At 43.5% G+C, this 19,449-nt stretch overlaps 1 protein-coding gene across 6 annotated transcripts in view; it reads right to left on the bottom strand.

Moving 5' to 3' along the window:
- ankrd6b (ankyrin repeat domain 6b) overlaps positions 1–19,449 on the bottom strand; it is a 37,617-nt gene that overhangs the window by 3,298 nt on the left and 14,870 nt on the right. For 3 of the 6 annotated variants that reach the window (XM_035423994.1, XM_035423997.1, XM_035423995.1), the window contains exons 2-14: positions 11,071–11,370; positions 7,984–8,082; positions 5,942–6,040; positions 5,266–5,364; positions 4,259–4,357; positions 3,566–3,664; positions 2,887–2,985; positions 2,127–2,204; positions 1,806–1,910; positions 1,433–1,567; positions 938–1,114; positions 660–812; positions 242–355 (exon numbers count right to left, since the gene is read on the bottom strand). In XM_035423994.1, the coding sequence (XP_035279885.1) occupies positions 242–355; positions 660–812; positions 938–1,114; positions 1,433–1,567; positions 1,806–1,910; positions 2,127–2,204; positions 2,887–2,985; positions 3,566–3,664; positions 4,259–4,357; positions 5,266–5,364; positions 5,942–6,040; positions 7,984–8,082; positions 11,071–11,196 (1,482 nt within the window). In that variant the 5' untranslated portion in view covers positions 11,197–11,370. Of the gene's footprint in view, positions 1–241; positions 356–659; positions 813–937; positions 1,115–1,432; positions 1,568–1,805; positions 1,911–2,126; positions 2,205–2,886; positions 2,986–3,565; positions 3,665–4,258; positions 4,358–5,265; positions 5,365–5,941; positions 6,041–7,305; positions 7,670–7,983; positions 8,083–11,070; positions 11,371–18,180; positions 18,317–19,449 lie in introns of those variants that run through there. The other 3 variants (XM_035423992.1, XM_035423993.1, XM_035423996.1) reach the window with 2 other exon arrangements.

Raw genomic sequence — 19,449 nt, 5'->3', positions numbered from 1 at the left:
GAACAGAAAAGTATTTGAATCCTAAACAAATACGTATTGGATCCAGGTCTGCCTGCTACCATACTGAATGTGCCCTGCTTTCTTTCAGATTAGAAATGATAATATAAATCTAGTGTTTTTTGGTCGCCTTGTACGAAACGCACGCATTTACTCAGTGGCTGTAACGTTACGGCTCACATTGACCTGTGTGAAGTGTCTGGTCCAGCGAAGGGGGATGCTGAGCAACAGTGCCGTGCGTTACCTGTCTCTTTTCTCCCTCCAGCCGCTCCAGCATGGCCCTCTGGTCGATTCGGTGGAGGCACTCGGTCCTCTCCGCCGACACCCTCTCCACCGTGATTTTATCCAGGGCTTTGATCTGGTGAAACCAGAGCAGTGTTAACACATCCAGAGCTCATTGGAACGACTTGTTTTAAAGCACTCCCTTGATTTAATGCAACAACCACTGCAAAATTGTAACCAAAGTGGCTTCATATTTTCAGATTCAGTCTGTTAAATTAGCATTTGCAATAGGCTTAAAACGAGTATGTAGCTCACATTCTTCTCTAATGTAAAAGTTGAGGCACCTGCACTGATGAATGAGACCTGTGCCGGAGACAGCGCCGTAGGTGTAGTAGTAACCGAGGTGACGAAAGGAGACTTTGTGTGTTTATTGACCGTACCTGATGCTTGCTCTTGCGGTCAAGCTCCCCCAGTTTGCTGTTCATCCTCTCCTGGACCGTGTGAATCTCCGACCGCATCTCCTCCTTGGTGGCCTCCAGCTGGTTCTCCAGCTTGGAGATGAGGGGCTCGCAGCGACAGCCGTTCAGCGGAGCCTGTGACAGGCGAGGGTTCACGTGAGAGGGGGGCACAAAGACACAACCACAGCGTCACCGCGCGGTCCGCCGTACGGTCACGGTCTACCCTGCGGTGACAGCCAGTGCTCACAGTCCATGCTCACCTGCATGATCTTGCCGTTCTTCCCGCGGTACAGCGTGTACAGCTGATAGGCCTTGTAGCAGTGAGGAGGTTGGGCCGGGGGAGCCGGCTGGGCGGAATTGTGCTGCTTGCCCTTCTTCCTGTGGGCGGCCTCACTGTGCTTGTTCTCTCTCTGGCACAGGGGTTCCGAGAGCGAGGGCTGCGATGACATCACAAAGTGGCACGTGACATCACTCCACCACGGCTGGTCAGTTCCATTTAAGTGCAGTCAATAAATGCATAAAACTCCCATACTGTGTTCTAAGGTGGTCTAATAATTGATTGAATTTCAATCCTGACAGAATGAAAATGAAATTTACCACAAGTTTGCTCCACCAGTAATCAAACTACATCAAGCCAATATCGGCTGTGAAATGAGACAGCTCCTTGATAGATAGCTATAAAGCTAAATCAATGGCTCGGTGACCTGATGTCCTCAACAACAGAGCACATCACCAGAGATGCTCGTGTGTTTTACCTTCTCCTTGTGTTTCTTCCTGTTCTTCTTGGCGGGGCTCTTTCCCGTGTTCTCCACAGGCTCTCTCGCGCGTTCGCCCTGTCTGCGGGCCACGTAGTCACTGCTGTGGGTGTCATCGGCCGCAGACACGCTCTCCTGTTGGAAACGCCCGCGGAAAATTCAGCCACATAAAAAAGAAAAATACAGTGATACATAATTACATATATTGCATATACTGCAAATGTGCACATTAGCCAATACACGGAGAAGTGTATTAATGTTATGTATTTTACTTCAATATACTGTAGTAAATTCCATTTCCATCAGGGGGTCACACTGAGTTTATTTTTCGTGTTCTGGCTGGGTCAGGTGACCCTGGAGGCTGATGCCTTACCTTGCTGGGCAGCATTTCGTCCCTGGGTACGGACTGCGCCCGACCCTCGGCTTTCCACTTGTCCCGTCGCTCCCTCACACTCCTGCCCCGGGTGAAGCTCTGAACCTGGTTAACGCGGGAAGAGGCACAAATGCATAATCCATGCCGTAAAACATGGCCGCCATTCTCGGTGGCTTAGAGTTTCCAGTTTAAAGATTAGCTTGACCAAAAATTCCTGACTGGCAGCCCCTTTAAAATATGGTTACTAGCATGCAAAACTCTGGACTAGTATCGTAAAACTAGAAATGGCAATAAAAACACTGCTGACAGTCCAGTACGGACCTGAGGGGCTTTAGCTAGGAGCAGAGCAACTTCAGGATTGTTGTGTTCTCTAGCCTGGTCCAGCGCAGTCTGACCAGCCTGTAAATGCACACACACATGCACACACAAAAACACAGTCATATGAGCAAGACAACCCTAAATCTTATTTGAAATGACATACAAAATCAAACACTACAAGCAGAATCTTCCTGTCCGAAACACTAGGCAGTCAACACAGCACAGCAGACACACAGACAACACATATATATCGCATAATTTCACAAACTCTATTTCATAGTTTGATTGAATAACTTTCAGTTAACATTTTGCCAAGACATATCCGTTCCACCTTTAGAGCTAAGAAATTTGGCACATTATAGAATGACAATGAGAAATATATAAACTGCCAACAGCCCTGATAAGCTGGCACAGGGTCTGTTTGTATTCCCGTCAATAATTAATCTCAGCAGTAGAGGAGAAAAAGGCTGATACTAGCCTCGCATGGTTTTAAAGGACTGTGTGATTCAGGACTGAATCACAAAGGTTTTCATGATTTGAGACATGTCAGCTCTTCAGCAAACAGGAGAAAGGACTGTAATGGACAGAAGACCAAAGCCTTAGCCATACTGCTAAATGTCAGCAGTACAGCTCCTCAGAACAAACTGAAATAAGCTCAAATGTAGCATACGCGCTGAGCCAAACTGCCAGGGGCACAGACTCTCCATCCAAGCGTGACTACAGCCGAACGCTAAACTTTAACAATCCAACCGCGGGCACTCACACTGTTCTTGACAGAGCTGTCAGTGCCAGCCTCCAGGAGGAGTCTGACCGTTTTCTTGTGGTTCAGGGAAGCAGCGATGTGGAGGGGCGTGTCTCCAGCCTATTCGAAACAACATCCAGCGTCCAATTACTGTTATTAGGGTCAGTCTTATCTGCGGTTTCATAATGTTGGTTTGTATAAACTTCAAAGGAACATGTTTAACCTGATAATGACAACAGTAATAGGTGATAATCAGTGTAAGTTAATAGACAGTTATGAAAACACTGATGTCAGCCTCATCATTTACATTTGCTTGTTTCTCCTGACTGAATGTGACTGAATATGAAATCACTTCACTGTTTTTTGAGTGAAAACAATTTTAAGCAAATTTAGAAGAATATAATTCCTGCTACTAATCATTTATAGAATATATAGAAAATAAATTTTCTACCAATAACATACATGCATATGAAGTCACATATTCCAAGCTAGGAATTATATTTGACCAAAATATTAAAAAATAATGCAGTAAAATTGTCCGTCTGGAATATATAATTGCGAAGATGCATTCTTTCAAATATATTTTGTTTATTTTTTTATATATATGAAATGTTTGTGCACATCAACTGGTTTTATATGGGTCTGGACACCACAATAAGGGCAGAGTGAATGGCACCATGTGGCAGCCATGTTCACTGACCTGATTCTTCTCATTGACAGAGCAGAAGGCGCCCAGGAGGATCCGGATCATGGCCACATGATTGTAGCGGGAGGCGACGTGCAAGCAGGTATCGCCCACCTAAAACAAACAAGTCACTATCACTGCTTGGACCAGCATCAGCGGCGACCCCGTCTATTGCGCTATACTGGAAACAAGACAAAACAGAGCCACCCGGGCCTCATTCCTTCTAGAGCATTCTTTTAACACTGTCAGCTTGAACAACAGGGAACCTTACACTACTGAGGAGCACCGGACCGAGGAGTATAATTAGATGCTTAATACTTAATCCTAATTGCCACTTGTTACCCTGGTGCGTCTTACAGAAAAGGGAAAGTCCTCAGCTGGTAGTTTAAACACCTGACCTTCCCTGGGAGCTGTGAAAATTCAATTTTTGCATGCTGGGTTGGCAGCATATCAATGTCAAGGATGTCCTGCTGCAGAATGAGCTTATGACAAGTTGTCCTGAGGCAGAGTTACAGATTTGTTTGTGGATTCCATTTACTATGGGCTTATGTTTACAGGAAAATTCATAAATGGAGTACGTGTACATTGCTTATCTGAATCATAATAACTGTACAAACACCAACTTGTATCAACATAGAACATCAATTACTGTATCTTTGAAATATCCTGTAATGTATATTTGGTAAAATGGATGTAGGGGAAACTCACATTATTCTTGCTGTCCGGCCTGGACCCCCCAAGCAGGAGCAGTCGTACGCTTTGAGCATGCCCATTCTGACAGGCCAGGTGGAGGGCGGTGTTACCCGCCTGACAGGGGGAGAGAATGGCAGTTATGACACTCCAAGAGTCACACATAAAGAGCTTAACTCAACACGTCAGCCCCACTGCTCTCCTTCTGCTCATGGGGCCTTTAGGTTCTGGGGTGCATTTTTGGTCACATGTATAATAAAATACACAGAAAAAGTACAGAGAAGAGTAAGAAGAGTCATTCTTATGTCCCAGGTCTTGACCAGCCACCTTATGAATACAGACACAATGTACTTTACATTGGTCTGAATAATATTAAGATATGCTGTTGTGTATAAATGACATTTAAATATTTATCATTTTTAAATACATGAATCAGATAAATTAAATCAGTTGCTGTATTTCGCAATATCATCTGTCAGCAGGTGCACAGCTGGTTATTATAAGCCAATTTCTCTCTGACACCAGAAAGACACACTTGGTAAATAAACTGTCAAGATACTGCTGCATGAGGAGGAGCTCTGTGGTTAAAAGTTGCTTTGTGCCAAGGGTGCGGCTGCGGCACTGGCAGGCACTGTCCTCCTCTGCCAGCCAGCTTCACTCTTCTCACACACCTGTAGCCAATCAGCTCGCTTAAGGGGCGGGATAAAAGGCAAAAGGTGGAGCACCTGACAAAAAGTGGTCTGTGTGCACTGTCTGAGGAGAAGCTATGGGAATGATCTTGGAAGGTTTGACAACCTGTCCTGCGTGAAGGCCTTTATTTTGAAACTGACCATGAGTAAGTCATCTCTTTTTTCTTGTATTATGTTCACATTCATTTAAGTTGGAAAGTCTCTTTTAGTGGCCTGGGATCTAGAGAGAACCCTGAAAGTTCAAGGTAGCCTTCAAACAAAAGTGTGTGCAGACTTGATTTTAGTTGACAGTACCATACATAAGTTTGCTCTGAGAATAGGCACCTTGAATCTCACCTTGTTTTTTGCATGGACGTTGGCTCCTGCCTTGACCAGCAGTTTGACGGACTGACTGAATCCATGCCAAGAGACCTCGTGCAAAGCAGTGTTGCCATCCTACAAAAGCAGTGAACTACATCATTCTCCCAATATCCTGGTTATCATGAACAATTTTCATAATGAATATTAGGGGAATCAGCAAGCCACATCCTCCAACTCATTAAGTAACATTCATCAGAAAGCATGTGTTTTCTGGCATACTGTCATACTATCATGAGGACACCTGATTCTAATGAGGTATTGAAGACGAGGCACAGTAGCTGGTATTTGCATGGAAGCTTATATCAATATTCCTTTAGAGGTAAAGATTATTTGACCACACTGAACCAGGCCAAAGTTATTTTTCAACATGGCTTTTGTAAAGCTGCTTCACTGTGATAACAGTTTACGTGTGTTATCATACTATCTCTGTGGCTGGCGTGTAGGTTCCATGTTTGTCTTGTCTCCTCTGTCCGCTACACCGCATCATGCTTGTTTGTTTTTAACGTTGCACTCGCCCTCTCCAGTGGGGCCCTATCTAACCTGACTGAAGCCCTCTCTTTCTCAACTTGTATTTACAGCACCTTTTGTGAAAACTGTCCGTGTCCTGTTCTGCACGTTATCTCTGCCGACGGTCGCAGCGTCCCGTGTTTACCTTGTCCTGTCGGTCCTGAGCGCACCCTTCCTGGATGAGAGCGGAAATGACATCACTGTTTCCCACCACCGCTGCACGGTGAAGTGCTGTCTGGTCACCCTGGCGAAACAACCACACGATGGCACGTTCGATCATGCCCTCCTTGTACAGTCAGCGCTTCCAGCTAAGCTAATCTGCAATGCTGGAGTCATGCATAATAATTGTTTCATTACAGGATGAGAAGTTTGCTTGATTAAAAATTAGAATTATCTTCGCTCAGTTACATTACTTAATAAACTGTAATATACAATAACTGCAATACATCCCTTACAAAAAAAACAACTGAATTTCAATTGTAATTGTAAAGATTGTAATTATTGGAGTATTACACAATATTTTGGGCACATTTTTTACAATATTATGGCAGTTATAATGCAGTATCACTACTTAATGTGCAGTACTCATGAAGTAGAACTCTTTTGTACTGCATTTTAACTGCCTTGTATTTTGGTTACACAACAGGAGGGCTGCCCAATCCTGCTCCTGGAGATCCACTGTGCTGTAGGTTTTCATTTCAAACCTAATTTCACCTGATTCTAGTCTCTCAATGAGATCTCCAGCTGATGAATGAGATGTGCTTTGTAATGGTTGGAATGAAAACCTATAGGACAGTAGATGTCCAGGACAGGACTGGGCAGACTGCACTACAGTATAACTGCAGTAGCTGCAGTACTTTCTTGTGAGGGATGCTTAATATATTCAGTGCCCAATAATGTTGAATTAATATCACCCTGATATAAAACTTAATTGACAAAAGAGTTTATACCATTTCCCACACATCAATAAGTACAGAACAGAAAGGTGCATTCATTCTAAAAATGAGAGCATAATAAGCCAAACATACAACAACATCCACCATTTTAATCTACTGACGATACACATAACGGAAATATTAGACAACTGCTCCTTCATGACAATCTACTACAACACAGACAGGGCCGTAACGAACAAGACTGTAACGTGTTTGTCACCAGCAGACAGTGGTTAAAACAAAGCTGCAGTGAGAGTCGGTTGTCCCTCAGGTCTCAGAACAGCCTTCATTTATGCAGAACCATAAATGATATTTCTGCAAGCAGACAAAATGATTTCCTGAAGAGGACACGGAGACTCCAGAGGGCCGGGTTAATGTAGGTAATGGCGGAAAGAATGGCACGTGCCAATTTCCAAGCAGAGCTTTGGCCGTTCGAAGCAAGGCAAGACAGTGCCCGGGACCAGAAACCATGCAGCAAGTGACGGAGGGAGGGAAGGAGGGAGGGAGGGAGGGACGAAGAGAAACGGTGTACAAAAGGAGTGATTTTACACTCGCTCAGGGTACGCTCTCTGACCTCCTTCAATCTCTCTGATCTTCTAGGCTCCCTCCTAGCCTTTCTCCAATGCAGTTCCCCAGCTCTCTCCTCCCCATTAAAGTTCAGAGGGGCCGAGGAGCCTGAGGGTGCAGTAGGGGCCGATTCGGGGCTCAGTGACCAGTCAGAGAAAATATTGGAGAGGCGGAGGGTTTGGGCGGCTGCTGTTGGAAGGGGTAACGTGAACCCCTGGGGGCTGGGCATTGGAGAGCTGGCTTCATGGAGCAGGCAGTCAAAATAATCCCACTCCAGGCCACTGGAGGTCATGATTCTACTAGCAAACCTTTCTTTAAGAAATGAAAGGGCGTCTGCAGGAAAACCACACTGCGATTACACAACGCACCAAATCTGTTTTGTTTCCTAAGCAGTTCTTGCACATTAAATAGTACATTTAACCACATTTAAGGATATCATTAAATAGCCTCCACATTTAAAGATATCATTAAATAGCCTCCACATTCGGCATTCCCATTAGCTTCATCATAAATATGAATATTCGTCTTTCTGTAGTCAAAGCAGTATTACAATTTTTCACAAAGTACAGGAAATGCTGAGGAAAACAGAACAATGGTCCATGTGATTCTTCCAGCTGGAATGTTAGTGAGAAACAAAGTGAAGAATAATCCCAAAAAAGAGGAAGGGTCCTCGTCCGTCACTTACATCGTCCTGAACGTCCAAGTCGCAGCCGGCCTTCAGCAGAATGCGCACGACCTCGATGTGACCTTTGTACGAGGCCAGGTGCAGGGGAGTGCGGCCGTACTGCGGACACAGAACACACGCGCGCGATTGGCAGGCTGTCACATCCGTCCGCACCTGCCCTAGCGTGCTAGCGGCGCAGCGAAGTCGCTAGGCTACGAGGCTAGGCATCACAATGTATGAGCGAGGTCAGCCCGGCAGGGCAGCCAGGCGCAATCTGTCAGCCCGCAAAATCCATTTGCATTATGAGTTAGATGTAAACAAACACGTTTAATCCGGGGTTGCAAAAAGGATGGGGAACCTTTTGTGGCCCAATGACACATCTGACCCCGAGAGATTGGCCCAGAGTATTGGGTAATCCCCAGATGGTAGAATTATTAAATTCAGAGCAGTTGTCCATTGCTATGGGGGGAAAAAACAAACCATAAAGTATTCATAAGTTTCAATTGTGTAATAACCATACACTATACACTCATTTGTATCCTCAGATATATACATACTGCATTACACATCATTTACCAAATTGGTTAAAGTTTTTACTTTAAAATGAATTTGCCAATCTCAGACTACATGCATACACTGCAGGTACATTTTAATAACAATCATGTCATGCATGCTGTGTTCTAATACAAAAGGCACAATCTAAATAAGTTCAAGTCAATCACAAGAGCCAAGTTAAATTTACAAAGAAATTCAGTCCACATATCTTGACAGCTTTGCCGGATAAATCTTTTAATGCCCCAGCTGGCACGATTATTAATGACATTCAGAGAATTTTGCTTCCTTCATACAGTACATAATGAAACTTAATGTCTGTATTGCGAACCAGCTCTGTCATGAACCCGTTTCCTAAAACACTGACTGCCACATTTAAACGCTGCTTGCTTAATTAATGCTGTGTAATCACGGCCTTGTCGTTTATCCAGGGGAGGAAACATGGTGGTAAAACCCATTATCACACTGCATGCACAGTATGAGCTTTCTCCTTGGAGTCCCAGCCCTGGAGTAGGGACTGATGCCGTTAGTGGGTGCAGCCCTGAAAGGCCGGCGTCGTGTTTCACTTGGCCCCGCCTGGAGAAGTGCCACAGACCCATTTCAGGTGAACCCATTCAGGGTGGCAGACCGCCGTCTCCCGGCAACCGCAGACGGCCGGGCATTCGGGACCGGAGAGCTGTGTCAGGCTGAGGCCCGCGTTTTTGGGTGACCTCCATCAATTCAGTTTCTGACACCCGCATTCACTTCCACTGACACCAACCCCCCCCTCCCCCATCTCCCTGCCTCACCGGTTGCCTGTTTCAAGCCCAAATTCTCTCCTCCTGTTCCTGGATATTAAGCATTCGTCAGGGATTTGGGCCAAAACCAACACATGAAATATGACTGAGTTTCCTGGCTGGATGCAGACGGGCGTGAAACGACTGAGTCTGACAGAGCAGGAGAGGAGAGCCGGCCGCTTCTTGAAAATCTCAACGTATTTAACCGTATTTAACATAACGACTGAGCAAACATGCTCTTACGCTTTGCGCACATATCCAATCCAAATCGAGTTAATCGTTTAGACTATAATCTTTCAGGTTAATGCTTTCATATTACGTGCATTAGTCCGGTCAAAAGAAGCAGAGCCTGTTTGAACCGGGGCGGTAGGCCTGTGTTGAGCGGTGTTTTGTGCAGGAGCGTGCTGAGGGAGTGTATTTATGCGGCTCTGAGAAGACCTCCCGTCTGATCTCCCCGTGTCACGTTTCAGTGCACAAGGACAAGGCCTGTGACTCAGTGAAAGAACGCAAAGATCCGAGTCAGATACCCAGGTCTGTGCGGACGGCTCTAGTTAATCTTCATTAAAGCCGTTCCTTTTCACACCTGTAGACAGCAGGCCGGGGCAACAGGAGATTTACTTCCTACAGCATCGGCAGGGTCAACTAAATCAAACAGCCGGCTCATTTTTTAAGAAGCTTAAAAGCACCCTACGGGTGACACCTCAGTATCAAATTCCAGCACCTCATAGATTTTCCCTATTCCTGTCTCAAGCAAAAAAAAAAAAAAAACGAAACAAAAAAATAATAAATCTCTGTCACTCGTCTCAAACTGTGAAAAGCAACAGTGCCATATAAATGGCATGGCACATTCCTGTCATTAGGATCCAATGTCATTTAATTGCAGTTGATCTTTCTGAATGAAGTCTTTTATGCTGGTTTATACTTGTTGTTCTCAAATGTCTGAATGGTTTATTTTCACTTATCTCTCTTTGTGTCGGGCTGCACATAAGGAAATGATTTTAAAAAATCAAGGCTATACAAGAAATGTCGTATTATATTCTAAAATTTAAAATGGCTGTATTAACAACATGCTTGTCATGCTTGTCAACATGTCAAAATGTGCTTAATATATGTCAAACATATATCAGTTCTTGCCATTACATACTTTTAATTCAAAGCTTATTCAGTAGGTGTGCACGATATCAAATTCCGGGGCCGATATCAATAACCCATATTTAACTGGCCATACTGGTCAATGCCAACGCTGATGCCAGTCTGCCCTGTTTTAAAGCACAAATACAAACTCCAGCCGAGTTTCCACATTCATGGAAGAAGTAGGTGAGCACAAATGTCAACTTATGAAGGGAAAATGCTGCAATGTTTATTTATACAACATAATATGTCAACTTGCATATTTTATTATTAAGCAGAGAGCATGAGTCTAGAGAGGTACAGTACTACTGAGGATAGCTTCTGCGATTGTTTCTGGAACATTTAACACCAAATGGATAGCAAACACTGTTTATATATACTGTTTATACTGGCTATATCCATTGCCCGCCATTTCCCCTCAGTATGAAGACGTTATTGTTTTGGTATGCAAGTAACTGAAGACATATATTTCTACCATTTTGCTGTTTCTTTGGTTTGACATCCATTGGCATGTTTGTGATTGTTTTTGGAACATTTAACACCAAATGGAAAGCAAACACTGTTCTGTAACATACTGGCTATATCCACTGCGCGCCATTTCCCCTAAGTATGAAGACGTTATTGTTTTTAAGAGAAGCTGCCCGCTTACCTTGGTGACGGCTACTTTGGCGCCCTTGTTGATGAGCTGCACCACATTGTCGGCGTGTCCTTTGTGGGACGCTACGAGGAGCCGTTCGGAGAGCGCATGGACCGCAGCCGCATCCTGCTGGCTCATGAATCAGAGCGGGGGAGGGGGGAACGTCTCCCAGATGTGCCGCGCCGAGGGAGGGGTGGGGGGACGGTTCCCGCGGAGACGGGCTACCTCATGTCCGTTGGAGACCGGGGGGACAGGGGTTCGGCCGGCTACAGCTCCCGAGCTCCCTGCTCCATGCCGTCCTCCGAATCAGCCCTGGAACAGAGCAGGAAGCGTGCGCCCGTCAGCGTCGGCCAAACAGGAAACAGCGACCAGAGGGGAAACAAACCGATGTGTCGTATCGCATCATCAATGCCCAGAGGATCCCCTGGATTGGGTCAATACTGGCAGGGCAGTGTACTAAAAGAGCCCAGGGCATGGGAACTTGACCTTATAAAGAAAAAGCCACCTTCTGGCTTAAAGGGAAGCTAGGGATGTTCTCTGAAAATGTATTGGCTGGTTAATTTATCACTTATTATACATGCATATCTAAGTAGGGCCTAAAGCACATTACTAATTTTGCCAGGAAAAGGGCAGTATTTTAAAATTAAAATTAAGAACCCATCAATTCAAAAGTATTACGTGCTTGATTTCCTAATAATTGGTTCATACAACAAAGCTGGCCTAGTTTAACTTTCCCATAGAACACATTTCCACTAAACGATCAAAGGCACTGTTATTAAATGGCTAATACTTCCTCATATAGATTGAAGACATATGCCCCCAGCACATGAGTATGCCATTGCTAACCATCTGTACGTGCACTGCATACTGATGCAGGCATTGTATGTTTCACATTGAAGCCATGCAAAAGCACATGCATCCAGTTGCAAGTCCAACTCTCAGCTTCCAAAACATTTCTAAGAACTGAATACTCCAAGAGTTGAATGTGAACTACACTTGATTCTTTTGAGCATGTCATGCTGTTTCTGTGCACTGATTTACTGTTGACTGTCATTCTTCTAAGAGCCCCTGAGACTTTTCTGTGGTATCCTACTGATGCATATTCCTAGCAATGAACAATGGCTATTGCTTCTTAGTAACGGCTGTCCAATGGTCAACAGGTACATTATTTTGAAGAACTAAACTTTACAATACACAGTCTGCACCAATCATGCAAAAAAGACATACTGCAAGTCTACAAGCTTCAAAACTTTATCTTTTTAGTTATGCACAAGGTTCAAGATTAAATTAAATTTAAATGTTTCTGACACCCGTATTATAAACATTTAAATGATGTGTTTCAATTGGCAAATTAGTGAAGGAAATGTCTTCGCAGACAGACTCATGAACACACTTCCAACCACAAGCAGGAAAGCCCTACCGCTGAGCGGGCATCTGTGGTTTGGCGGCTGACGGGTGGTCTAACCGCAGGCACGGTGACTCACAGGAAGAGGCCTACTTAACAGGATACTCTTACCCAAGCCTTCGCCTTCATTACGGCTCGTTAGATTAGTCAACCTGTCATCTTCCTGCTCACAGACACACTTCCCTGTCCCACACCCCGCCTTCACTTCTTTTAGATACTTTCACTGAATGATGCAGCTCGCTTGCTGTGCTAGGCACTGTTCTCAATCAATCAAAGCACGATGGGTTTGGCCTTTCAATTAAAGGGACATTATCAGTCAGAGGTTTACTTTTGGGGATTTTGTAAATATTATTTCAGTTTTAGTGTATGTTTATGATTGACCCAGACCCAGTAATAGCATATCACTGTCAGTTATTTGAAGCTGAAAAAATCTGAGCACATTATGAAGCCAGCCTCCTAAGTAAACCCAGAATAAAGGCTAACCATAACACCCCAACCATTCATGACAAATTGCACTCGGAGTGTGCAGTTTTTTTGTTGTATGCCGGTCACAAGATGGATTCAGTAGCTATCCAGAGACAAGTAGCCATAAATCACCTATGGTGCTGTATCTCTGCAAGTGACAGCCATAGAGTAACTCAAAGGAGTGACATAAGAGAGGCCCGGAACATTCCATAAAGCCCCCAACATTCTGAACTACAGCACACATTAGATAGCACACACCAGGCCAGATCTCAGAATGAGAGGGGTTTACCAAAAGTGCACCACATTGCTGAAATACCACACTCTGAAGTTTGTGCCAGCACCAGTGATTCCTACAGGGCCTGGGTAAAATGTCTTGGTCATTTCTCTCCTATTCTTCAAATGTCAATTGCGCCTCTCAATCAACCTGCCCGCAGTCAACCTGCTCAAGTTGTACATTAAGTGCCTTCTCATATCATATCTCTGCAGGGTCAACTTGTGGACTGTGGTGTAAAAACAAGCTGCAGTCTGACATCACGTTGTTCAGAGAATAGCACAAGATAGTCCGCGATGAGCATGGCTGGCTGCTACAATTTGGCATTCCAAATTAGGAGATGGGGGGGGGACAACTGGGTCTCATTTATTGAGTTAGTGTCAGGTCACTAATGACATTTCACTAATTAATTGAAATCAAACTGTTTCTTGTCTGGCACTGTGAACACTGACAGTAAAACTGACCGTGTGACCAGACGGTCTCACGTCGGAATGCTGGCCAGCATCACAGTGTTACTGACCTAAGTCTGAAAGGCTACTTTGGTTGTCATTAACAATACGTTCACTGTACGTCTGCTTATGACAGTGGCAGGGATGTTTTTGTAATGTCCTATGAATCATGCACCCTGGAGTGCTGTGAAGCTGCCAATTGAAGGCATAGTGCCAGACACATTATCATGATCTGTGGAAAGGAAACAGCATTCAGGGCATTTCGCTTCTGTGGAAAAGAGATCAAGAAAAAAAAGATTGTACTGTGTTGTATATGCACTGCCTTGTCCAGTGACGGAATTTATTTAAGAGAATTTCAGGTCACTGTCTTTGCTTTCACCTTATTTTTTTTGCATCTACAGTATGTATGTTAAACAAAAAGCACTAGGGTGTTGAGGACGAAATTTACATTGAAATGTAAATTTTAGAAGAACCAATCTGAAATCACACAGACTTACACAGAACCTTAACAGGTATAGCCTAATTGAAATATAAACAGAATACATATTTTGAGCTCAGGGATTTTAGTCCTACATTCTGGGAAAGTCACACATTTTAAAGCAGTGTTTCTGACAACTCTAAACTGGGTCCTTGCAACCACAACTGCAATTCCAGGATTTTAACAAGTTGATCATTTTCCTTAATTAGATGCTTTCCACATGTTGAGGTACTTATTTACCCTCTTAAGCCACATTATGTCATAAATAGCTATGCTTGCCATGAAGAATAAGTCCCATATTCACATTGTGCTTAATGCACTCTATTGCAAACTAAAATCTTTAACTGATCACATTAAAGTCTGAGCTGAATCAATGGGCTCCTAATTGGTGAAACTGTAGCCAGTAAACCTAACCGTTTGATAATGAAGAAATCAAAGACAAATTAATAATAACGAGAAAACCTGCATTGTTTAAGGAGCAAATTATGAAAGAACTTAAGCACCTGTTCAATAACCATAGCTGAGCAAATGGTTAGCTGCAACAAAACCCAGCATACACAGGGGTCCCTAGGTCTGAGTTTGAGAACCACTGTTTTAAAGGGAAATACCTGTCATACAGTCGTTAAAAACCTTCACACACTGTATGTTCTCACACAAGTCAGTACTTGTTCACAGTTAGTGCATTTCATGCCATTCTTCAAAGGGCGGATAATATTCCATTTGTTTATTTTGCACTGTAAATACTGTATAATCCATGGAATCCAGTCAGCTAATGACAAGTCAGCTAAGAGGAGGACAAATGTTTCTTTGACTGATGTCAATAGATGAAGGAAGGGGGATTTTTCACACCTTTACTCAGAGGGATGGCACCATCAGCACGAAATCTGTCTGTCAAAGTCTGTCCATTACACAACATACAATATAAACTGAGATATTGCAGTTCCCAGACAGTTACTTAAATTCCCAGTAGAGGACTTTCTGCCTTCTGTGGCAGGAGGCGCCAGGATGGCATGCGGCAATTAGGATTACTATGAGCTATCTAATTATACCTATGGTCCAATGCACATCAATAGTACACTCTTTCCTCTGCTTATTTCAAAGGGTTCCAATATCTGAGAACAAACGGTAATGAAAATGGATGTCCCCTAATCGGAAGGCAGACTTTGTACAGTATCACTAGTTTAGGACGGGTGCATGCAGCTGGGCCCCATCAAAGCAGTAGCACTTGAGAAGCAGGGTCTTGACACAGCACTCTGCAAAGCGAAGGATTCTGATAAGCACGCAGTGTCATATTGATGGGCTGTATATTCATAGATAACACTTCAGAAGCTCTGTCTGATCATGAAAAACCCTCAAAAATGTCAACCACGAGCCTTGAGCTCTCGGGAAAATTAGAACACTGAGCACTACTGGATTTGTGACGGGATTTTATCTCAAAGGGATTAAATTGCTTGCGTATTTACAGGGAAATAAAGCAAAACGGCAGCCGGGATAAAAGGCCTTAATTTGACCAGGACACGACAGGATGGCCGTGGCTCACGAAGTAGTCCTGTGTCGCAACGGGTGTGAAGGGACACGCTGGTGCTGCGCTTCCTCCTCCCCGTGTGCCTTAAACGAGGGTTCTCCCCAACCGGCCTCCTTACAATGCGTGTGCAGCGCCAATTAACAAGATTAAAGCGGGAGATTGCAACCGTATAATTCAGCACGCAGATTAACCCGCGGATCCCAAAGGGAGTCTTTAATCCTCATCCTATCGGATCCACTGAAAAGCCAAAGGACAGCAAGATTCTACACAAACAGCTACACCTCATGTTTTCATCCATTTTGGTTAATTTTTTCAGTATTCCAAGTCTATCGAGAAAACACTTGCATTCTGAGCTGTGGCTTAGTTTTCACACGCAGAATGAGGGTACAGCAGTGTTGCAGTACATACACCTGAAATACTTTGGGTCCTCGACAATAAAAACTACTATCAGCATCGCTGGGATTTTCACACTTCTTTTGCAGTTCTGTATATTCTTTGGCTCAATCTTTTCTGTTGCTGTCTACAGCTCATTTGTGAACAAGGAAACAGGACACGGACCACTGATCTGCACCTCTGACCCCAACAGATACTACAGCCACCCTGTTTTCACAGGAAATGAGCAGAATACTGAAAACAGCGCCTGGAATGATTTCCTGCAGAAACGCATTGTTTAGGTTGGAGATGAAATGTAAGAGTCATGTCCAATCAGGTCTCTGGAGTTTAAGCTACAGGGAAAACTACTGAACACATTTCTCATTTCTCCCTTTCATCTCTCACTCAAACACACACACACACACACAATAGCTATCTGCTATCTGTCCCATATCCTGTCAATATGTAGAGAAAAGGATTTATACGTTTATTGTGCTGGGAGCTGATTACAGATGAATTAAGAAACAGAATAATCAAATATTAAACCTACCAATATTCTGCTGAACTTCACTTGAAATCATGCAGTGTACATTTAAAATAGATTTATCAATTTTCCATTACCCATCAAATGCATTTCTGTACGATTTCTGTACTTTAAGTGACATCCATGTATAATACAGCATGAACTATTTGGTCATCTGGAGTTGCAGTTTGGTTATTTGGATGAATGACTGTTAATGCTTTGTTAATTCCATGTTATATTAAAACAAAACACTGGCAGGAGTGGATTACAGCAGCCATTCTGTCACAGTTGGATGAAGGCCTATTGAGGTCGTACAGGTTTATATTCTGAAACCCATTCATTTCAGCTAGAAGGCAATCCCACAAGTTAAAACACAAGAAGACGCTGATAATAAAAAATCTTCTTAAAAATAGAGTCATAATCTGTAGAACACCATCTTCTTTAACCAGATGTAGGAATCTCAACACACACGCGTACACGCATGCACGCACATACACGCATGCACAGACGTCATGATCCCTCTGGCCCTCCGTTTCAGTGCACCAACAGCATAAATAACTTTTTACAATGCTCCATCATGACAGAATTTTTAAGTACCTGCTAAATGCATCAACACCTTAATAACTCACAACTGAAAGTGTGAATATTTGCAATGATTTACCAAACACTACAAGTTACTAATTATTATAATCATATGCAGCAAATAAATGGAGGCAGAATACCTGATACAAATTATTCAGTTAAACTCTCTGCCATTAAGAATGTTATAAAGAGCATCACACAAAATACAAGGAGTGGCTATTTTTTGTAAAAAGTTTTACATTTTCCCAATCCCACAAACAGGTAGTGTCTTCCACACCTAGCAAATTTTCACGATTACTTAAATTCATACTTAAAGATCATCTTAATTAGGAGAACTAGCAAAGCTTGCACGTTTTATCCAGCTATGATGTTTTATATGCCTAAATGTTTACTGTAGCATTCAAGGTTAAGCTCCTTGCAAAAGGGAACAATGATATTGTAAGGTATTCAAACTTACAACCATCCAGATACACAATTTTCTTGTTTCAATGATAGTTTGGATAATGGGGTAGCCTAGCCATTCCTGTGCCTTTGTTTCACAACTGAAGAACCCCATACCCACAATGACATCTTTATCGTTTTCACCTATCAAGAACGCACAGTTCAAACAGCCCTGCAAAATCATGTGCAACAGGTGTGCAATGGTCAACTCAAGTAAGTGACACAGCAGAGTTACTAGCGTGACCCACCCGTATCTCATCCAGACAAAGAAATGGGCAAACATGGCTCCTTATCACAGGAGTAACTCAGAGAGACAAGCCACAGGCGTGTCAGAGTGGGAGTGTGCTTCTCTGGCCTCTCATAGGCTCCCATTTGTGGGATCTTGGGTGCCTCTGGAGCGCCCGAGCAAAACGAAAACAAGCCCAGGACAAAAAAAAGTGCATATTTTCAGGTCTCCTTGGAGACTTATTAACAAAACATTGTTACATTATCAGCAGCAGCAAAGCTAGCATTTTCAAACTTTCCAGCTGCCTACAATACAACAATTAAACAATCTTTTCAGGTGATTAATAAAATCATTTAAAAACATTTACAATAAAGATAATATTTACGGTTTTTAGGCACTCCGAGAATGGAAAGGTTAGAAGGAATGTTGCTTTTCTGAAGGACGTCTCTAATCAGCAGGAGAAATGAAAAACGGGGGAGGGAAATTCTTTCCTTTTCATTATTCTCGCTTTGAGGAATCCCCACCAGTGGTCTATGCGGCTAGATACACTCACACAAAAGAAGGCAAGCCAGGGCCTCTGGTGCAGCTAGGCAACAGGCCCTTTTGTGTATGCCTTCCCAGAAGTCCGACCTCCCCTCAGAGAAGGAAATGCCAGGGTCTCAGGCTCTACGGAGAGTGGATACCGGTCGAAGCTCGTTTTTCAAGAAAGGAAAATGAGCAGAAAGAAAAAACAGCCGTTCGAAACACGTCCACCGCTCCACTGGCTTGTCCAGTTATTAGTACAGATGCATGGCTGATGGGGGACAGGGAGCCACTCGAGGTGCACAACTTGCTTCACAGGGTCATGCACCTTATCAGAACGACCACCAGCAGGGGGTCCAAGAATAGGGGGTTGTCAACACAAATTCTGTTCCTTTACGTTCCCTTCACAATTCCATTCTTCAAGCCTTCACTGCAAATTAGAATAAATGACTTAGTCAACCTATCAGGGTACATTAAAAGAACACAAATAAAATGGGTCTTAAGGTTAAAGCTGGGTGTTGTAAAGATGGGGGTCAAAGTAACTTCTCCCTCCAGGATATAACCACACCTGGCCGTGTCAGTGTCCCATGAGGTCACCCTAAAGATAACAGAACAGACGGGATGTGGGATCTGGAGAGCTAGAATCTCAGGCTGGTCCACAGCATCTGAGGGGCGGGGCTTCCTCCCGTCAATCGCCACAGTCTAAGCGGTGTCCAGGGCCCTGCAAGAATGCGCTCTGGAGAAGCTCTCCCATTCCAGGGGGTAACTCAACCCATGTGTGGGGCACAACTGGAAGTCCGTTTCAGGACTGAGCAGGAGAATTTGGGGGATTTAAAGTTGTGTGGTAATTAAGCTTTCTGAATCTTGCGGTTCATCTTCTTCACTTCACATAATTTCATCAAGGATATAACTGGCGACTAGGTATAAGAATACACATGCATATAGGGCTACTTAACAATGATTATAGACTCCAGAAGATACTCGCTAAGGTATTTTAAAAGTAGCCTGATAAAGTTTTTTTCTGTTATATTGTGGTTAAAGCAGGATAATTACATTGCTACAAAAACTAAACAATGTACTTCTACACAGCAAAATGTCCAGTGTTAATTCAACTCTAACACAGTATAGACCA

Source organism: Anguilla anguilla, chromosome 6 (assembly GCF_013347855.1).
Source record: "Anguilla anguilla isolate fAngAng1 chromosome 6, fAngAng1.pri, whole genome shotgun sequence".
Classification (NCBI taxonomy): domain Eukaryota; kingdom Metazoa; phylum Chordata; class Actinopteri; order Anguilliformes; family Anguillidae; genus Anguilla; species Anguilla anguilla.
Note: the sequence above shows the minus strand (reverse complement) of the source record. Positions and strands in the feature narration are given on the sequence as shown.